This window comes from Apostichopus japonicus, chromosome 7, assembly GCF_037975245.1.
Source record: "Apostichopus japonicus isolate 1M-3 chromosome 7, ASM3797524v1, whole genome shotgun sequence".
Lineage (NCBI taxonomy): Eukaryota > Metazoa > Echinodermata > Holothuroidea > Aspidochirotida > Stichopodidae > Apostichopus > Apostichopus japonicus.
In genome coordinates, this window is record NC_092567.1 from 24,861,791 (window position 1) to 24,884,455 (window position 22,665).

Consider the following 22,665-nt stretch of genomic DNA (forward strand, 5'->3'; position numbering starts at 1 on the left):
AGATATGGGATCAAAATATATCCAAGAAAAACCTTTTGAAGAGTGCGAAAAGAGGACTGTTGCGTTTGTGAAGAATATTCAAGACGCCATTCTAGTGAGAGTGTGAATCTACCTGATTGAAGGCGCTATTCTACAATAGCATTATACTACAGGTACCCTGGTGACTATTTTTCCCGGGCTCAGTCTGGCTGTCGGACACCACTATATACGTACCCACCATCGCCCCACCCATTGCATTTTACACCATTATGACGTGGAAATGAAATACAAGCAGTGTAAATGGGGTTTTCTTGGTTCATTTATTTTTCCTCGCAACATAACTTACGTTCCATCGTTTATATATGCAAACCTTGCGCTGCATATATGTTGACTAGACCACTAAGGGATCATAATATTAATAACTTAGTAATAAAAACAATAGCAGAGGTGTGAATTATGAAAAGGATTAATTACATGTCCAAATTAAAATAAAGTACATGCGAAAACAAGTTAAAAAGATGTAGAAAAATATATCACTAAATGAGATCATAAAACTAAAAAATGAAAGCTGTTGTTACGAGAGAGATGACCAATTAGGGCACAGACACCTATATGGTGCATAAAACTTAAAATAGCCATATTTACAACATGAAACCGTGATGATTTTTTGAAGAATACTTCGTAAAAAAAATATATCACAGTTTTTCAAAAGAAGTGATGTCTGTGGTGTCTATTCTATTTATTATTTATTTATAGTCATGCAAGGGTATAAACAAACCGCAAAAATTGACGGACACGCTTGTATAAGTTCCAGTAATACTTCGCTAGTTTTATGTGCAAGAAGGTGGCTGTCCCTAATATATATTTCTATAGCTGTATCACGAACGTTAACTCAGTAGATATCATATGGCATTATTCATGTATATGCATGACAGGCCGACCACGTGATTTCACCTTCCACCAAAATCGGCGCAGCGCATGAATATTACCAATAAACTTCAATGGTTTATGAATGTATATCCTAGGGGCATTACATGAAATGTGTGCGATACAAAATAGGTCAGAGTATAGAAATACCGTTACTTAACAACCAAATACAAAACAACGGCTGTAAGGCCTAAGTTCTGCTACTGGAAATTATTTTATGTGCGTATATACTGTCTTTGTTTAACGAGATGCTGATTCTGTAAGCAGACAGGCTATATAACTTCATGTAAAGAAATGAAGAAGAAATAATTACAAGAAAGAAGTAAGAATTTGTTGTTGCAGACGTATTTTGAATTTACACCACACTAAACGTATGGAAAGGCTATGTTTGACTTTCATACAACTCAAGCCTGTCACAAGGTATGTACAGTCAAGCGTGGTTATGTTGTATTGTAGAACACGTGACTACACGGTGTCGATCACATATTTATCACGTGAAAACATCTTCTGAGGTACTCTCCTTTCATTATTTATTTCTATATATGATACATCCAAATAGTCTACACACATGCAGTCTCTATGCTTTCGAATTTATTTACACTTGCGGCGTGCCTTGATGTATCCGTCAAAGTTACGTGCGTATATCGATTGTCTTGCATATATAAACCAAGAACTTGTGAACGGCACTACGTATTGCCTCCAAACATGCTAGAACCCCCCTCCCCTTCGCCCTCCATGGTCAGCTACAATTAGAATGTAACCCTTGCTCATATACATACATTCTCATGCGAGTGAATAGTAAGAGGTGAGAGAGGGGCTAGGATGGAGTGGGATATTCCATGACAATAGTTTCTGAAAATTCATTGAACCTCTTTTGGGAGTTGCAATACTTAAAACGTATGTCATATAAACTAATCAAGTAATGCGTTTTCATTTCGATATATTAATGTATATATGAAATACAATACATGTGGGTCACCGTGACAACACTTCGCCTGTAAATCTTGGAATTTCTGTGAGAAATGAATCCTCAACATTTCATATAACCTCATAAGGCACATAATTCAGCTTGTAGACAAATATATGTAATGCAATGAATTAAAATAGTCATCAATGCTCTCACAGTTGTTCAGATCAGTGGCGCAAAATGGCGCAAAATACTTACGCATCGATAAAAGAAAGACAATGTCACACATGTGACAGTAGGCCTAACTTACTGGATATGTCAAATCGCTAAAGATTGAAAAACAAAATATCGGAAATAAGGCTACCAGCTGGCAGATAATGTAAAGACTTTGATCTTCACCCTCGTAAAAAGGACAAAATTATATGTCAACCTACCTTTCTTGGGTTATATGCTAGTATATGTTTCGTTACTCCAACAACCCCACACCACACCACCTAACCACACCCTCAACATCTTCCCACAACAGATCTTCTTGGCAAGAACATAAAATAGTTCGATCAAAATATTTCTATGATATTATTTTCGTATTTCTGGACAGACCGACAGAACATATTTTATTACTAAAATACTTTTAGTAGTTTTTTTCTCTTTTTTTAAATTTAGGGCTCAGCGGAAGACTTAGAGATCTTGAAATAAGAAAAGAAGATTAACAGTATCGAAGACAATCTCAAATATGGAAATTCCTGAGGACGAGGAGGGAATTTGCTTATATAAACACTAAAGCAAATGAAACCAGTTCATGGATGGATTTTCTTTAAATTACAGATTACAAGGGTACTGTTCTTTATTTATCAATATTCTTTTAATTAATGTGATTGTTCTTGTTTTCCTCGTGTTTTTGTCTTCTGAATGCAGGCGGCAATATTCTAATAGGGAATTCCGAAAAATGGATCAACGAAGCGACGACGACATTTACGCAAATCGTTCTTTTCACCTTCAGCCTGGAAACTGTGCTGTGATGTGTCGGGTTCGACCTTCTCGTTCCCATAGAAACCGTTCTCTCCACCGGCTGTACACCAAACGTATCGTTTTCCAGTAACCGAAGTGCATCTTGGGAATAACGGAGAGGTGGAACATATATAAATGATTAATCAACAGTTATATTTTACGACGCTTAAGCGACCACAAATGTGGAAGAAGCTTATGGAGGGCTTATGGATTACAACTAACACGCCGTGTGGCTTCCAATTCAATATTTTAACTCATATTTGGAATCTTCTCAATTTGGAAAGTCATTTCAGATGGGAAAACCGTAGATTGCTCTTGGATGAAAACCCATCTTACTATGACCCGGCCGCGTATCGAACCCGGCGAACCAGGTCACAAATCTTTGGTAGTTTAAGGGGTGCGGAAGGATTTTGGGGGGTGGGGTGTTCGGGTGAAGGAGAGGTCGCTATAGAATATAATATTACATTAACAGTTATTGTTAGCCAATTTATGTTTAAGTTTTAGCTTTAGTTTCGTATGGACTCCAACCGTCTCATTCACCTCACCCCATCCATGCTAATGGCCTCTGACATGTCAAGAAATTGTAAATATTGAAGCCACGAGGTACTCCAACAGAGATTAATATTCCGCATTCCACCCCCCCCCCCCCCACGGAGCCGACATTACCGGCTTAGGACTACGTGGATTAATGAAATTTATATAACGATTAACCTTATCATAGGGTATCGATTTAGTCAGTCTGCTGTGCCGGCGTTCTGAACCTTCATATCCTTACCTGCAATAATCGTCCCTCCCATCGCCATTCTCGTCTTTCATGTAAAAAGTATCTTTTTCTCCGATATCAAATCCAATCTTTGAGTTGTAGTTGAATTCTTCTTCACCCTCAGTCCCGGCTAGAGAACACACCAGCTGGTAGACATCGCTGCTCGTACCGATGATTCTGAAGGGTAATCATATTAATTCAAGCCCATAAGTACTTGAATATGAACTACAATTCCTAGAATTGATCAAAACGTATAACTCCCCTTGATGCTGTTATCCTCCACTTTTGTTTACCAGATTTTAAACAGACCTGAAGTAGACATATGAAATGATTCGACGAGGGAACATTTTGTGAGATTACCGGTAACACTTTTATTGCAGTTTGAGCATGAGCGAGGGCTTGTTGCTTAGGTTTGTGCAAATTTTCTACCTCCTCACACTCTCTTATTTATATTACCTCCGTATTATAAACATCGTTCCAATGATCAAAGCCACATTTCACTATTTTAGCTAGCTAAAGTTTCAATTATCTTTTACTAGTTGTTCTCGTTTTGAATTGAGCTTCCTTTTCAAGATTCGACATAGCTTTGAAACACGTTATTACATTGCAGTAGCAATCTGCGTTCGTAGATTCCCTTACCTACAGAAGTCATTTGCAGCTCCCTGTCCTTGCACATCTACCCATCCTTGGAATAAATCCCTGGTACCTGGATTGGTTATATCTGTCCTTCGTGGTTTGACGGGGGTGGTTACTTGAGCTGACTGACTTGTGGGCATCATGCTGCTATCCACGTTATGACCAGCAGATGACGATACCATCGACTTGGTAGTTCCAGAAGCCATCATGTCTGTTTTGTGAACCATGGTAGACTCGTCCATCATACCATGTGTTGGAGCTGAAGGATCGGATGTAGCCGTTGAACCCATTGATGCCATAGAGTCAGAAGATGCGTCTGCAGATGCCATCGGTTCTGGGGAAGCCGATGGTTCTGGAGAGCCCATCGGTTCTGGTGAAGCCGACGGTTCTGGGGATGCCATTGGCTCTGGGGAACCTGACGGTTCTGGAGATGCCATTGGTTCTGGGGAACCTGACGGTTCCGGAGAACCCATCGGGTCCGGTGATCCTGACGGTTCTGCAGACCCTTGCATCTCTTCTGTTGATGCGTCAAGTCCAGGCGTTGGTTGTGTACCAGATGGACCTCCTGTCATCGTACTGCCATCAGTTTTACCACTTTCAACTGAAGGTGAAGATTTCATATCATCTGTCGTAGATCCTTCCTCGTCCGATGGACTCACACTGCTCTTCATTTCCTCGGTTGGTCCGGCAGTCATTGAAGTCGCTTCTCCGTCGTCAGTTCCTACTCCTGACGATGAAGAAGACATCGTGCTTCCACCTGTATGGTAAAGAAAAACATAGCAGTGTAAGGGAGAAGATAAAATCTCAATCCTTTCGCTTTTAATTTTCATTACGGATGAATACAAAGTGAATGGAATGCACGAACTTATCGTGTCCAATGTGAGAACATTGTCTCATGTGGGCCACTTTCGCTCAAGGAAGGTTTCGCACTTCTTTTGGAGGCCCTGGAAACTATAAATTGTAGTATAAACTGTCAGTTACCATCCTTTTCGTTCTCCTATAATATATTAATTGTGAATCCATTGAGACTGGGCAATGACTTTATCAACATGTCTAATGATTAATCATATAAATGGATTATAATGTCACTGTGTACATAACATGCGCAGAAACAAACCGAATTAAAATACCATCATTCAGACCAAAATAATGAAAAATAATTTTATGATACCACAATCTATATATATCTCATACTTAAATGTCTACTGATGTTAATGATATCTTAGAAAGCAACGATCTTTTTTTTTAAACTCTTTAATCGATAAATTATAAGACAAACGAATACCGTACCAGACATAGAAGATAGATAATCATGCGCATTTCTATACGACCAGAGAGAATGTTCAAAGATAAACGGCAAAGAGACAATTAGTGTGGTGATAATCTTGTTATATTATAATCTGATCACAGAAGTGGTGACTGAGATATGAAAGTGCTGTTGTCTCCGTGACAACGGATCGGTTACAGTGGAAAATGAAAAAAGATTGCCAGGTGGCAAAAGCAACACCAGCAAGCGTTTTTATTCACATCATGGCGCGAAATAAAAACATTTTGAGAAGAGAAATCATGAAACACTGAATTATCGATATTAAAAATTGAAAAGGTAGAAAAAAGTAAGAGAGAAAAGGAAACTAATAAGATGTTTTGTGTTCAAAGTCAGTTTCATATAAATTCGTGATGTTATTGTAAAATGCTGCAACTTTGTACAAGTATGGGTGGCCCCTCCATCGTGTGGGCCACATTTGTCAGTATAAAAATAAATACTTTTTGTTGCTCAAAACAAGACCACATATTTGCGCGGCCTCTGTATTATTGATAAGAACGCAGATAACGCCCTCACCAGCTGACAAGGGCCCTTTTTTCTTTATAAAGTTGAGTTGCAGATGGCATGTGCATGTTAGCTTTGCAATATTGAGGATTGCTATGAAGATGGTTTTCATAAGGAAAGGGGAAAATGGTGTGAGAAGTATAAGGGAATAAAATGGTAAAGGTGGAGGAAAGTCGAAGCAAGGTAAGGAAGGTAAGGCAAGGCAAGGTAAGGTATAGGATCAGATTTTTTTTAATGCAAGTGGGAAGACGGTTAGCCAAAGAATATGACGCTTTGAGACATTTTGTTTTAATACCATCATATACAGTAAGTGTTGCTGAAGCCATTGCTTTTCCATGTTTTGATGAGGCTAAGCAGTGGTAATGACCCGTATCCCGGGGGTTCACTTTGCGTATAATCAGGTTCGTTCCCTCTTGCTCGACCCTCTCATCAAAGAGGCCAAGTGGGTCAATTGCTATGCCATTAAAGACCCACTTGACGGTGGGGAATGGATTCCCCGTGACCCGACATTTCAATCGGACAGTCTCTCCGACGAGGGCCCGAGTATCCAAAGGCCCAGTGAGTATCGCCAGTGTATCTGAAAAGTTATCTATATGTTAGGAAAATAAAAATTAGATATTAAAAAAAAGCATGCACGCATTCACTATTGATATTTCGTTGTTGTTGTTGTTGTTTTAAAAGCTAAGCAATGTGAAAAAGTTCTCAATAATTATGGAGCCACTAATTTCGTGTTTCTGCGGACATATATATATAAGAGAGTCAATATGACTAATGGTATCTTTGCTTTGAGAAGCTGAAATCCAATTTTTTTTTTCATATTTTACTTTTAAATTAGCCTACATTTTCTTATCAAAGCAAAGTTTTAAATTAGGGGGGGGGGGGTCTACCAAACAAGTACGACCAAGTAAAGGTTAACAGACCCTACTTCAACACACGAATTCCTTAGCCTGTTTAAATATGAACCACGAAACCATCAGAGGCACCGAGGGTCAGTTCGGCCCCAGGGTGAGATATGTCCCCATGTCCCCGGTTTACCGCTTTATTTTAATCTTGATATGATATTTCTCGGACCACTTCATAATTCCAAGGGATGCCCATATTGGTGTCGGACTTCGGAGATATAGTCCCTTTAATGTCCCACTCTTCAGGCCAGTTTATACTTGCAGGTTAAAACTTTTAAGATTAAATTCTCAAGAATGCTGTTAAAAATTGAGTTAGTATAAGCATTTGATCAAACTTCATGCTTCTCATCTTTAAAGTTAAACAAATCGTTTAAAATAAGTTGACAGAAATAAAATGAGAACAACCAAAAACAGTTTGTCAACATTAAGAGTTAGAAACCATGCAAATTTTTCATGCAATCAATTTTCCCATGCAGCTATCTGGTAATATAACTTCAGAGCGCCCTCTTTCGCTACTACTACCTCACCACTACCCTACCACGCCCACACCACCCCACTTTCTTAAATTCCCATTTTAATAAAGGAATAAACATCTTAAAATACAATATTTTCTGAGGGATGCAAATATAATATTTTTTCGTTATCATGATTACAAGTATAATATTAACATATTGCAGAGAAAATTAAGCAGAAAAAAAGTTTAAAATAATAACGAGAGTGGGGTGGACCATTGTCATGGTTATTATGATGCTTTATACAATACCATACCTTCGACTAGTAGATTTGAGACCGCTGACTTCATACCCATCTCATTGGAAATAGTACAGACATACATGCCAGAGTCATCAGGCGTGACGTCACTTATGCGTAAGAAGGTATTATTATCTTCAATGACAACCCGGCTGTCCTCACTTGGCCATTCCTTGTATGGATAAAGGAATATGTCATGTTAATATTGCTTTTCCCACGTTCCTTTGTATTAAATATAAACTGTACATTATCTGCTCGTAGTAAAACACGGTAACATCAATAAAGTTGTAACGAATATATATTGATTAAGAAGCGTTTTTTGACGGCTGCAGATTGACCTATTATATTTCTCACATGCCACAGTGGCATCGACCCTCATTGCCACCCCCCCCCCCCCACCTCCACCTACAACCCCAACACCAACACACACGATCAATCAAAGTAAATCTCCATTCTACTCATCTTCATGACGTAATTGTCACGTGATAGTAAAAGACCCCCCTGATAGGACGAACAACGTTTACAATATATACACAAATATGATGATTAGTACCATAATTGTAGTGAGTACGAACTTGTACTTGTAGTCTAGGAGAGTTTCCTATATTCATATTGTGTGACTTTGTACTCATCTTCCAGGGCATTTTGACAATCCTGTATATGTAGTGGAAGATTTCGCGTACTCTGACTTTCACGTACTCTTGTTCTAGTTTTCCATACTAACATTAAGGGCAATTGTACTTGTACTCGTACGTACTCATGCTGTTGTGCTCGCACTCATGCTGTTGTACTCGTACTGCAGGTCTGAGTGCTATACATCCTGGTCAATTCTTCAGACAACACAATTATAATAATAATAAAGAAAGAACTAAAAACACATACCGCATCCCCTTCTTTCGACCACGTGATATTAAACGGTGGCGCCCCAGAGCCTACACAAGTAAAATATGCAAAATCTCCGATCGATACTATCTGTTCTGCTTCCGGTTCCTGTAAAAACCCTGGTGGTCCTACCAAACAAACAATAAAGAGATATCCGTTTAACATAACATCTTTCTTTTTCTCATAAATTTAAGAAAACAACGTATATCTACAGGACATTAGACATATAAATTCAATTCAATTATCGTGCTTATAAAAAAAAAACATGAAAGTGCTGTTACTTGTCTGAGATTCGGATAGACGCAATGACTCCGTGCTATGCACAGGTCTTAATGAAATTAAACATCACTTCGGCCAGGACCTTTGTGATATACTTTATTGTTGATTGAGCAGGGTGGTTATCGAAAAACTAGTCTAATTTAGTTGGATTGCGTTCAGGATACTGCGCGGCCGTCTTTAAATCCATGAATTTTTACTTGGTGTTATAAGTTTTACCGAGAACTTTTACCAATACACCACTGTAACTGTAACGGACTGCTGTCAATGGCGTTACTATACACTATATATTACTATATATTATATTATACTATATAGATATATTATACTATATAGATATATTATACTATGTATTATCATATATATGTTACTGGACATGCGCATTGACTCACCTTGAACAATGAGATCGCCAACAGCTGTGTAGTTACCAACACTGTTGTAGGCGTAACATTGGTAAGACCCAGTGTCGCTTCCCATCGCTGGCTCTATGCCAAGAATACTGGTATATATAGGATAATCCAGCGTATCATTAACTATAGGACCCTCAATCACAACACGACTGCAATAGGAAGTAAATAAAACAAATGTATTGATCAATCGATTTAAACCAATATGCAAATACTTTGACGTCTTCGACGGTCAAGTTTGTACGCATCGCATCTCTGTATTTCAGTACTTACTCAGTGTATCTTCATTCTTTACATTGAATTTTCTAATTCTACTAAAGATGTATTTTTTGTGAAACCAATTTTTTTTTTTTTTTGTGGAAATAACCAAAAGTTTCGGAATCTCTGTTCTTTTAGAAGTAACGGTATAGCAGTACACGGTCTTGTCTCGACTACAATTCATTGACTTGTGTTTAAGTTTTCTATCCATCCATTGCTCAACCATCCATCCATCTATCCATTGCTCAACAGTAAATTTAAGTGTAGAGAAGAAAAGACCCAAAAGGAAAGATTGTTTGTGTGTTATTGGATGGAAAGAAGATATGTACGGTACGTAAATAGCGAAATGGGAAAGGTGCGGTGCGGGTGGAGTGGGACAATTTCGTATGGGCAGTGGGAAGATTGTTTTGTGTGGGCGCTTTTCCTATGCACACACCGCCCCATAGATTAGCCCTTGACCTAAAAGTTATACAACGAGCGCCCTCGACCTTAAGTTATACAACGAAATGACAAACACCTTGCACCTTTAAATATTTCTATTTATAGTACTGTACCTTTCGTCAGGGAATGCCCCGTCAAGCCGTCTCCATGAAAACTGTGGTTCAGGGTTTCCAGTGGCCATGCAGACAAAGAAAGCAGTTTCATTCTCCATGATAATCTGTGGCTGGATTTCCTCCAGGATTTCAACAGAAGCTGGAAAGGGGAAAGTGAAAATTGGTCTTGGTAAATTTTCGATGCGATTTGATGCTAAAGTCTCATGAAAAGGCATCATCAGCTGACCTGACTGTAGGGACGGGGGAACGGGGCGACGGGGCAGGGGAGGGGGGTAAATTCAGGGCCCAGGAAAATGTGGGATAGAGAATAATGTTTTCTCACTTTCAAAATACATTTAAGGAAACTTGGAGATATACACAAACGAAACATGTTGGCCCTGTGAGGAAGTTGTGCCAGTTATCAACGTGGCTCTTGAAACACTTGGTTGTAGGCTAGATTGAACAAGTTTTCTATTGAAATAATTGGAGGTGAAATCCACGAGATAAAGAAAAATGAAGATAAGGTAATTCCAATTGACATCTTACAATCAATTTCAACTTCTACGGTGTAGTTGGCGTGCCCTGCCTGGTTGACTGCTATACAATAGTAGATACCTGCGTCACTCGCTTGAGCATTCTTGATAATCAATAATCGTTTCGTGCCTTGTCCTCTACCGTACAGAAGAAACAAAGACGAGGAGAAAAACCGATGAATTTTATCCTCTAAAAAGACGAGACGCTGTTGAACAATCGTTCCATCAAAAGCTATTAATGTACAAAATGTCAACCCTATCCACATACCATTCATATTTCTAATACATACTGCAGTATGACTGTTTTAAATGTAAGGAAAGAAGTATACAATCTGATGTTACTCAGTTAAACTGCAGACACAAAATAAATCGATGACGCCCTACAAAAAATCAAGTGGACGGTAAAAAAATAATTTAAGATCGTCTATACAGGCTTTCAGATATTATTTATGAAATTTAAATAACAGAACTTATTACTTGGATTTGACTCTTCCGCCATTCTTTCTCTCCCAAAGTATCGTTGGTGGTGGCACGCCATCTCCTTTGCATTCGACGACCAGTTTGTCTCCCTCACTAACGAACTGCGGCGTTGTCATGGTAGCAATAGTCGGAGCGACTGTGGGAAAAGGAGGCTTAACCGTCGATTTCATGTCTGCTGAGGGTTGTTTTCAAAAACCAAGCAATTGTCTGTTTCATCATAGTAAGGTTTTCATCATATAGATGTAGTACAAGAGCGTAGCCAAATAAAATATACATTTATTAAAATCAAAACTATAGTAAGTACTGTAGCTCTAAGGAAATAACCTTTCTTTGTGTCCAAAATATCAAAATTTATCCATCGTTAGCCATTAGTGGTAAGACCCATCACTCTTGACCGAGACTTGACCGGGAATGGTGATACACACCTGACGATGATCACACAGTCACAGTCCCGATGCAAGGGGACTGGGGCTGAGAGCGGATCAGTCGTTTGGTAGTTTGGTTTTCGTGCCCAGGTTCTTTCCTGGGTGACTTTTTCTTAAAAAGTATCTTGACCGAGACTTTTTGTTTAATTGAAGAAGCCCACGTGATAATCTATTACAGCTATCATATGTGCCGTAATTCCTGTGACATAATGTATTGCATATTCATGAACAAAAATGAAGATCGTGTGAAGATGCACTCGCACAGTAGTTTCTATTGTGGTTTAACAATATAGTACGTGTTTATTACGAAAGTATGTGTTTTGATTCAATGATTTTACCTCGGGATAACAGATCGAAGCCAATGATGTAAACGACTGAATAAAGTCTGAATATAATGCATTTTAATTTAAATATAATGTACTGTCCAATAAGACAGGCTGCATAGTTATCTTGGTACAGGTACCAGATGAGCGAAATTGTAACTAGTTTCACACAATATATCTGTACTTACACATACATCAATATTTGATTGGGTGATAAAGCTTCAACGGATTAACAGTACTACAGAAAATAATCCCCTCTTGTCCCATTTTCAGTCATTAACCCTCTGAGATATGTATCCGAAGATTCTACTTTCGCTTAACTAGTATATATTCATTATTATCTCATTTAGCTTACGGCTTTCAATATTCTATTAATGTAATATATCATATTTCCGATTACATTATCAGAAGTTCATAACACATTCAAACTTCATTCTTTCCAATATTTCGTGAAATATTGCCAGGCTCACCTCACTCCATCATCTTGAAAAGAGCGACGTAGCTAAAAACCTAATGTTGATAAAACTTTTACCAATTAGAAGCTTCCTATTTCGCAATATGCGCGGTTATCATGATAAGCTTAAAGGTGGAGGTTCATATTGATGTTTCTTTGTAAAGTACTATTAATTTTAGATTGCAAAAAAAAATGGATCGATTAACTCGAACGGCCATGTATGAATTCTATATATATATATTCAATATAGAGGTTTGGCGACATATGAGATTATTATTGAAATAACCGTAAGAAAATCCCGGTTTGACGGTTTCAGTTTCATATTGTATAAGTGAATGCCAGACTGGACGATTGTGTAACCGCGATGTATACGATGATGGTGACGTAATTTGGTGCGCATGATAATATTTTGGTGCACATTAAAACGATTTAGTTTCTTTTCTTCACCAGTGCATAAAAAAGGCCTACGGTGCATGTTTTCTTTTGTACTGCATGAGATCATGCGCGCAAAGGGAAAGTTGAGGGTAGCATAACTTTTAATAATGGAGTTGCGGTAGTGAAATAAATTTGTTATCTGTTTAAGAAAGAAAGATAGATATTAAAGACACCGGTCTAAGAATAAACCGACAAGGAGACAGGCGGAAAGAGAAGACGTTCAGTTGAAAAAGGTGAGACGAATCAATGATCATTAATTGAGGAATTATCTTATGAATAGAGAAGATAATCAAAGGAAGGTTAATATTTTGTTTTAGGATATTACAATGGCGTGTTTAAGATACCGTACCTTTTGCTCTGCCATTTCACTGTACTTACGCATTGCTTTTCCTGTTCTCTTCTCCTTTTTTTTTTTTTTTTTTTTTTTTTGTCATTGGATATTTTTTTGTGTTATTGCTTAGCATTTGGCAAAGCGAATGCTTAACATATCTGCTCAAAAATGAAATGAAAATTATTAATCATCAAACAGTGTTTTTGTATATCCTTTTAATACACAAATAGTGAATATATACAAATTATAACAAATTGGGTCTCAAAACAGAAACGTGACTAAACACGTAGTAGACTACGGAGGGGAATAAAAACCTTTACATCACATGAAAAGGCAAGAAATTGACAACCATGTGAAAATATATAACTATATACTACCTACCAACCACTGTTAGTGTGACTAGCGCCTCCACATATCCGTTATCGTTAGATGCTACGCATGCGTAGATGCCTGCATCTTCAAGGGCCAAGTCAATCATTCGTACCACGGCTCCTTTAACTTTGTCAAAATCTTCCATGTCGATTCTGTCACAAAATACAAATTAAAATTCGATTCAAGACTAAAAAATAACATCATGATCACGTGACAACATTCCTGTTTTTTTGGGGGGTGGGTGGGGTTGTGTGAGTAAGGGGTCAGTCTGAGATTCATTACGTCATGATCGTGCTGACATGTTAATATACAAGGAAGCCATCATGGTTAGTGCTTCCTTGACAATTAACTGTAATATTTTGTTATCAAGTTTTGACTATTCTTCACTCCAAATTATCGACAAGCTTCTTAAATTAACGAGATCCTTCACATCGAATTCATCCATATAAAGTTGTGTGAAACAGTTTTTTCAGACTTTGTCTGCAGGTGACCTCATATGACCTTTCATGAAAACAGAAAACAATGGAGTGATGGTACTCAATATATTGTATGAACTTCATTCGAACTTATCTTTTGGACCTTGCATATTGAAAAGATTTTCTTTTGAATCAAGTGACCTTTGACCTCCGTTCAAAATCTAGGAAACTATTCTTGTTCTCACTAGGGTGGATCTACAAACACATACGAAGTTCATCTAAGTTTTGGGGCGTGGAATTATGTTAACAATGTCTCCAGAAGTTAACAATTGTTGACATCAAATGACCTTTGACCTCTATGAAAACGATAGCTTTGTTGCAGGTCTTTTTATCAAATTTCATTTTAGTTCAATATAAAATGATAGTGTACTTTCATTCCGGTTTCATCCTTTTAGTTATAGTGTTCACAAATTTGACTTTGACCTCTTTTGACCTGTGACCTATCTAAAGATTACACTACAGGAACGGTGGAACCACTTACTAAGTGTGAGATTGAACCAAGTACTTTACTATTCGATTTATATACGGTTTACTCTGTAAAAACTTTTCAGACGTTTAGCTCAGTTGACCTCAAATGACCTTTAACCTCAATACGAAAATTAAAAGAAAAGGGTCACCGAAATAGATCCACATGTCAAGTCAGAAGTTAAACTATCGTAAGTGCTTTTGCTTAGTGTAGGTGAGTGTGTGTTTTCTTTAGTAATAGTCACATTATACAAGCCAATGCGTCGCATATACACAGGTACAACGCATACACACACATACGCACCCGCGCACACGGTATCAGCATGTTGCAGATTTTTTGTTGTTGATTTCAGCATGTTTTTCAGATCAAGGTACACGCCCCTATCTGACATGGCTGAGAATGTGGCGGGTCAATAGAAATATTCAAACAAAAGGTACTATTAACTAATGTCTGGATCATTGTGGTTATCATATAATTATTATGTTAGTATCTATAACGCTTACTTATCAAGAGGGTACTCCCCGTCAATCCGTTTCCAACTGTACTCGGTCGCCCCCACGGCAATGCAGTGGAATTCAGCTCTTCCACCAGACACAATTACCACGTTATCTGGAACTTTCCTGATAACTGGTAGACCATCCGGTTCACGAGTTGTACCCTGTGACTCCGTAGAAAGCATTTCCTCAGTGGATGGTGCCACCGTACTGCCATCCATATCTGGTGTCATTGAACTGCTCTTCATATCTGATGCCATTGAACTGCTATTCATATCTGGTGCCATTGAACTGCCATCTATACCTGATGTCATTGTGCTGCCATCCATATCTGGTGCCATTGAACTGCCATCAATATCTGATGCCATTGAACTGCCATCCATATCTGGTGTCATTGTGCTGCCACCCGTACCTGGTGCCATTGTACTACCACCGATACCTGGTGTCATTGAACTGCCATCCATAGCTGTTGCCATTGTACTGCCATCCATTCCTGGTGACATTGTACTCTCACTTTCAGGTTCCATGCCACTACCGTCGGTAGGTGCCATTAAACTAACCTCTGCTGATGGTGTGATGGGGTTACAATCGCCCGATGAGGTGCCATCTCCTTGTGATGATGTTTCTGTTACATCTGTCGCGTTCATGACTTCTTCAGGACTCACGGAAGATGCCATTGTTGCCGCCACTGGTGAAGTATAATCTAAATACAGGTCATATCATGATTAAATATGCAAATTAAAAAAAAAAATGTCAAACAGGCTAAGAATCTTTTTTTGACGCTTTAATACTTACACTTTTTCTGAAACGTCAGAATTTGATATAAAATGTCTTGTTTTAAGGAATCGGCCGGCGTACAAACAACACCGCGGTTTTATATGTTTAAAAAAGAAAGCAACCATCAACCAGTCGAAGCTGACGAGTAACTTTTGATTGCATCAGATTCACTTTTTATGTATACATAGATTCCCCAATTGAAATATTTACATAGCCCCACCCCGCCCCCTCCCTCTATGTTGCCACTCATTCCACCCCTCTAAGACAACACCTCAAAGCCACACCCTTAATTCCGCCACATCCAGCTTGAATTCTACAGATAATTTAATTTTAATTTACACAAATTCATACATAATCTGAAAAATGGACAATCATTCAAAAACAAAAAGATAAACAATGTGAAGTGCTTTCTATTATTTGTTTTTAATGTTCGAGCGTGCACGACGTCACTTCCGGTGAAGGATTAGCACATTGAGATACTTCAATAAGACACAGAACGCATTCCTTACACAAGACTTTATTATTCCTATAATAAGCAATTGATTATTTTAATAACGTTTTTACTATTATTTTGGCATTGATTTGTTATTAATTCCCTTGAAAACGGTATACTTATAAATCGATGAAAGTACTACATATGCAAATCAATGGTATTGTTCGGTTTTTATTATTGGATCACGCTACTGGTATCAAACTATTTTATAAGACTAGACATATGATTGTTAGCACCTCAGACAGATTAACCAATGGAGCCTTTCTTTAACATTGCTTCAAATAAAGGAGTCGAAAATTAAACGTTAAAAAAAAATTGGATCATTAATTTTACAAAATTTGACCAAAACAGTCAGTTTTAATAAATTACAGCGAATCCATTTTTATTGGATTTAGATTTGCTGCAGATAAATCGATTCTTCTTAAAGGTTCGCCTTCTCAATTTTTTAATTTGCTTTCTTTCTTATATATTATTAATAGCTATTTTCCTTTACTTTGTATCAATCTAAGTTTTTATCAATTTCGTATCACTACTGGAACCTTATCTTACCTTCATAAATAAACAAAATTATACAAGGTGTTAAAGACTGTGCGTTACGTCACGTCATGTCACGTTAAGTGACGTCACAGATAGCATATATAGACGAGATTTTTATCATCAAAATAACCAATTAATGAATTATTGATCTATTGCCCAAAATCGGGATCAATATTTAGGTGGGCTACATTGGAGGGAAAAGAAAGTTTAAATGATACATAACGAGAGCAAAAGGTATAGGCTATGTGATGTTAGTATCATGCAGTAATATATATGGGATGCAGGGGAAAGGCTGTTAACTATATAAATGCATGCAGTCTAAACATGAAACATACAGACAAATACACAAACACATATATATAGGGCCTATACATAGGGCCTATACATAGGGACTATATATAGGGCCTACATATAGGCCTATATATAGGGCCTATATATACATAGTAGAGAATAATATTTATGGACGCAAAAGAAAGATGCAATGGTAGCCATGCTGATGCGGTGTGAAAAATGTCTCAAGAATTAACGTAGTTAGGATACATGCATATATCCTATACAAAGATATTGTATAATGGTTTGTAACTATGGTAATTGCTCAGAGAGCGTATATAACCTGTTCTGTATATATGTCTGAGTTGTGTGTGTGTGTGTTTGCGATTTGGTTGAAGTTTGTACGGAAATATCCAAGTCGTGATGCCATGAAACAGCACAAAATTCGACGCCGTGAGGTCGTGAAAGTTTGCTCTGAGTAATACAGACTCGGGTTTAGTTTTGACTTTTCACTTCGCTCACTGCTTTCTTTCCTCTCGTTAATTATTGATTTGAAATTTAGTTTTATCAAATCCATCTTATGACTATTTGTGGTAAACTGAGATTTGAAAAAAAGTTGTATTATTTTTTCGAAACAAATCAAGTATAAAAGTCAACATTCCCGCCATTAATGGATTCCCAATTCGTTGTCATAGAATTCCTATATTGTTTTCTGCGTCAAAGTAAGTTCTTCCATAGCGCCCCTACATTTATGTATATTTTTTTAAACTGTTTGAAGCTTAGCTAATCGCTTGAAAGTTGTACTGAACTAAATGATCTTGCCGCCCATCCCCCCCCCCCCCCCCGATATGCTTCACAGTAATTATATTGTATTTTCGGATTCAAATTTTCAATTTTAAACGAAAAAATGCGTACAACCTGATTATAGTTTACAAATTATTTCAAGACGTTTCAAAACAAGATAAATCGCAATTTTACATTTCAGCTCCATCCCGTTAGACCTCTCACCCACGACGACATAACATCTTAGCCCTCCCCCGCCCACACACCCCCCCCCCCCATCACCCATAACAAAAATTGGTGGTTTCGCTACTATTTTTTTAGGAGCGATGTGACAAGTTATATCCGTTATATTCTACAGTTTTTGCGGAGTGTTAACAAAAATCTTATAGTATGGCTAACAACTAGTAAACCGTGCGGGTCGCATCGCGAAATCCGCGCTGTCATAATAAATGATAACACTTTAACGACACAAGCGTCACACATCTGTCACAAATCTTGGCATTTGAAGTTCGTTGAAATTACGACCGAGTTTCAGTCTTTTGAGTAAGGTTGTGTGAAAATATCACACGATATTTTAGTACACATCAGACGTATTTCGATAACAGTAATAAAATAACGAACATTTGATTACTTCAAACATAAAACAAAAGTAACGAAAGAAGACTAATAAATAAAGTCGAAGACACTATCCTATATAGGATGAGTCAGACGATAGAGTCGATGAAGAAAATGTACGTTAAAAAAGGGTGCGTTACCAACAAGAATTAACTGTGGCACAAATACTACTTCACTGGCGTCAACGGGTGCTTGACAAGCCTACACTCATCAACATATCTTGTACACAGATATCAAGTGCAATAGCCTGCTTACTAACATTCATTTGAATGCAATATGCATTGAGCTGAACTTATAAGTTACAAAATTGGGCCTAACCTTACCTTACTTAATGTGGTAGGTTATTCAGCCTATACCAAATCAAATCTCTAACTGTAACCTATATCATTTCTGCTGCCCTCTATATTTAACACACTCAGCTCACCATTGCCACAAACGTGAAGACACTGCTCCTTGGTTTCAAATTTGTTCTCGTTGCCAAGGCAACCACCAAATGTGAACGTCATACATTTATGTTCCGAGACGTCATAATACCAGTATGGTCTGTAGGTTCTACATGGGCCTACTTCCTTGTGCTTCTGACAAAATGCTGGAAATTTGGAGTCGAAAGTTAAAACAAAACAAAAACAGAAAAACATGCAATGTAAACCAAGAATTAAAAATAAAACCAAGCGCATATCCCGCATGCAAAATGAATGATAAGCAGTGTCATAAGTCAACAGAAAATTTGTTATGACGATATTAAAAACATGCATATACATGATCAATAATTTATGTGACAGCTATGCAGACATCATGCATATTCAGTGTTTATTAACACATTCGGGATCATGCATTCTTGTCACAATACCTACATACTTTTTTAAGCGTTAAATGTGACTACGTTACCTTACTGAAACGGTATATAAACAGCCATACACCGACAATAAAGGTATTTACAATGTTAACAGGCGCCATTCCAGGCAACGAACAGCCTGACTTATGAAGTTCCAATTGAAACTGGTGACGTAATAATATCGTTAAAGTTCCTTCTTAAATTCTTCGCCTTACTTGTATCTTCATTGATGAATGTTAAAGTCAATGCCGAGTAAAGGTCAGTTTTGTTGTTAACATAAATTTTAAGAATAAATTTCCATGTAAAAATGCTCTGCTATAAACTGAACGCTATGCGACACGTCCCCCCCCCCCCACCACCACCACCACCGCCACCTAAAACATTCTATCTTCCCGCTTTATCTGTATATACGATTCCACACTTCTATACTTTACATAAAAATCATAGGATCGTTAGAGAAACGTGAATATAAAGCTAAATTTAAACCAACAACACGTATAACATGATATATATAATCGGTGCTTTTAGCCTACCAAAAAGATTATTCTTACTCGCGATACCTCATACGACATACCACAGTCATGATCATACGGTTACTACCTCGATGTAAGGGAACTGGGGTTCATAGTGGACCAAGTTGTTTCATTTTCTATCTTCTTGGGTGACTTTTCTTTAAAAAAAAAACACTCTTATACTACAAACGACTGAAGGATAAAGTCTAAAGAAATTGCTGGCATTAGTTTCCCGCGCTTCTGTGTGCATTAGTTCAATCGAAATGATTTGAAAATGAATACTCGGGAAGGGACGCTTGAGGAGGCGGAAAGGGTTCCAGATTTAATCAAAAGAAATCGCAATGTGAAGAAAAAACTGTTCCATCAAGTTACAAACAATGACGTTCATTTTTTCTATTTTCTTCATTTTTGTTTCATTTCTTTATTTTTGTCTGCTTGAGTTCAATAAACTGTCTTATGTTACGTTCTCCGTTAACCGGTCGTCGTCTGCGTTACCGATTAGTTGCTTGTATGTCCTCCAGCGCGTCTATTATATCCACAATTATCGCTAAATGATTGATACTAATTGAAAACGACTGAAGTACACATTCTAATCTTACCAATCTCTAAGGATTTCGTAAATACATGGCTTTTCCTGAAATCTATAATGTTTATATCAATAAGCCTATTCACGGACTAAATATTGTTATCATAACAAACATTCTTGAGTCTAACCAAACCGGAATCCACCCCCAAAAATATATTGGCATGTCCTTGGGGCAGCAATTCTCTTCTCTTTTTTTTTCTCAAACAAAATTATGTAAAAACCAGTTCAATGTATTTCTCCCACTCTCTCTCTCTCTTTCAACTTTCATTTTTATCTCTCTCGTTTTTTTTTTCTGTTCCCTCTGGCAAAGAAAATCCAATTCATTGCGTATCATGCGGGTCATTTTACTTTCAATTACAGAAGGGTACAAAAGAAAGCAATGCTGCGACCTTTTGTGTTCATACTTATTAAGAATATCGGTGAAAGAAATGGTGGAAAAAAAGGGAGAGAGAGATATTAAAAAAAAAAAAAAGGAAAGCCATTCATCTTCAAAACGAATAACATCATTTGTCTGAGATTACAAGGGCAGGTACGTATAATTTTTGTATAAAAGTTATCAAAACGCCTGTGGGAAAGACTAATAGACCTCTAGGGGTAACCTTGAGGAACATTTTGAAACGTATGGATCGTTCTTATCCAAAATTACCATGACGGCGTTGACTTTCAAAGACAATTTGTCAAAAATGACGTAGCATTACAAAATGGATAATGGGGGGGGGGGGTGGGGGAGGTGGTGGGAGTATACATATGCGATCATGTATATGATGCTACGTTGTAGCATACGGTACAGCTTAGTTATTCTACCGGATGCTCTGGGGGGGGGGGGGGGTTGAACCTTGCTAGAGGCGCCTCGGACGAAACTAGCACCTACCACGACCATGTACTAGAAGTAATCGGCGCCATCGGCCCCTCAACCTAGCGGCTCCTACAGCGTAGGTGGAGCACAGGTTCCAAATTAGAAAGCCGGGAGGCCAGTCCTCTCCCCCCCCCCCCTTCCAACCCAACCTACCTCCTGTTAAAGTTTCACCATTTTTCCCGAGAAGAACGAATACTTGATCAAAGCAACGAAGATTGATGTATGTGTGTGTGTATGTGGGTTTTATACGTAGATCTAACTGTACGTTAACTGACGATAACAATCTGACTGTGACTAGTACAGCTTTGAGCCAGGTTCAGTAATTAAGAATTTATGTCATCGACGCAAACTTGGACAAATTTAAAAAGAACCTATAAAATATGCTTATCAGAAACATAATTTTTGTTTCTTCAACATTTTTTGAACCAGTACTGTATAATGCTATACAGTGGTGCCATTTTCTAAAGAGGACTAAACATTGGTCAATATCTTTATATCGAGGCAGCTCAATGCGAGAACTCGATTTGACGTTTTTACTAGTTCATGTATACCCCTGCACTGCACTCTTCCGTACATAGGATCGATATCAGTTGTTTCCTGCCTCACCCATAACCGTTCAATTAAGACCTTTATTAGCCAAACCACGAGATAAAAAATTCGTGTTGCGCCCATTATCGGTATGCACTACCGACCGATAGTGGCAATACCGTCCTTATATCGGTATCTGTAAAGTTTGAAAAAAAAAGGTTGAGAATAGGCTCCTCTTCTGCCCTGTCCATGAAACCATGACAACATTTTCTACTGAGATACATTTTATAACGTTACCATAAAATAATTCCAACAAATGGCACAATGTTTCACGTGGCTGCCCTTAAAAGGGGGACACCCTTGTATTTGAACTTTCGGTAAAGAAATCATGTAACTCGGTACAATCAGTTACTCGTTTGTTCTTCAACCCCAAACTACCCTCTCCTCTCTTGCCCTGCACCACAACTACAGCAGGAAAATTCCGGTGTATTATATTCAAGGGCGTAGGAACCGGGGGGGGGGGCTGGGGGGCAAGCCCCCCAGTAAAAAATATATAGGGTCGGAAGTATCATTCCGCCCCCCCCCCCCACTTCGCAAGTCAGAAAACCCCTTTTTCATTTCCAAATGAGAAAAAAATCTCATTTGGAGCACCAAATTGCATCTAAGGCCAGGTGAAAATGCAAAATTATATATAAAATGGAGTGGGTGGGTTGAAGTGTGCTATATTGCACCAAATTGCATCTGAGGCCACCTGGAAATGCAAAAAAAATCCAAAGGGGAGAGGGATACCCCCTCCCCTTAGACCCCTCCCCCAGGCCGGCCATCAGTCTTCAGCCCCCCCACTCAAAAGTACCTTCCTACGCCACTGATTATATTTATTATATAAGATATAGGGGCTTAATCCGTTGTAGATACTTGTTAAGAAAAGTCACCCAAATAACCGGCCAACGCACGAAAAAAAAAAAAAAAAATTGATCCACTCTCAACCCCCCCCCCCCCAGTCCCCTTACATCGAGACTGTAACCGTA

The 22,665-nt window shown here is 38.1% G+C and overlaps 1 protein-coding gene across 3 annotated transcripts in view; it reads right to left on the reverse strand.

Annotated features, from left to right (window-relative positions):
* Nucleotides 1-280: 280 nt before the first annotated feature.
* The window catches only part of LOC139969849 (uncharacterized), a 32,229-nt gene continuing 9,844 nt past the window's right edge, over nt 281-22,665 (reverse strand). Inside the window, exons 3-14 of one of the 3 annotated variants that reach the window (XM_071975175.1) lie at nt 14,855-15,548; nt 13,419-13,561; nt 11,067-11,205; nt 10,603-10,727; nt 10,078-10,216; nt 9,251-9,417; nt 8,583-8,710; nt 7,719-7,872; nt 4,672-4,977; nt 4,224-4,635; nt 3,597-3,761; nt 281-2,923 (exon numbers count right to left, since the gene is read on the reverse strand). In XM_071975175.1, the coding sequence (XP_071831276.1) occupies nt 2,740-2,923; nt 3,597-3,761; nt 4,224-4,635; nt 4,672-4,977; nt 7,719-7,872; nt 8,583-8,710; nt 9,251-9,417; nt 10,078-10,216; nt 10,603-10,727; nt 11,067-11,205; nt 13,419-13,561; nt 14,855-15,548 (2,756 nt within the window). In that variant the 3' untranslated portion in view covers nt 281-2,739. Of the gene's footprint in view, nt 2,924-3,596; nt 3,762-4,223; nt 4,978-7,718; nt 7,873-8,582; nt 8,711-9,250; nt 9,418-10,077; nt 10,217-10,602; nt 10,728-11,066; nt 11,206-13,418; nt 13,562-14,854; nt 15,549-22,665 lie in introns of all 3 variants that reach the window. The other 2 variants (XM_071975174.1, XM_071975173.1) reach the window with 2 other exon arrangements.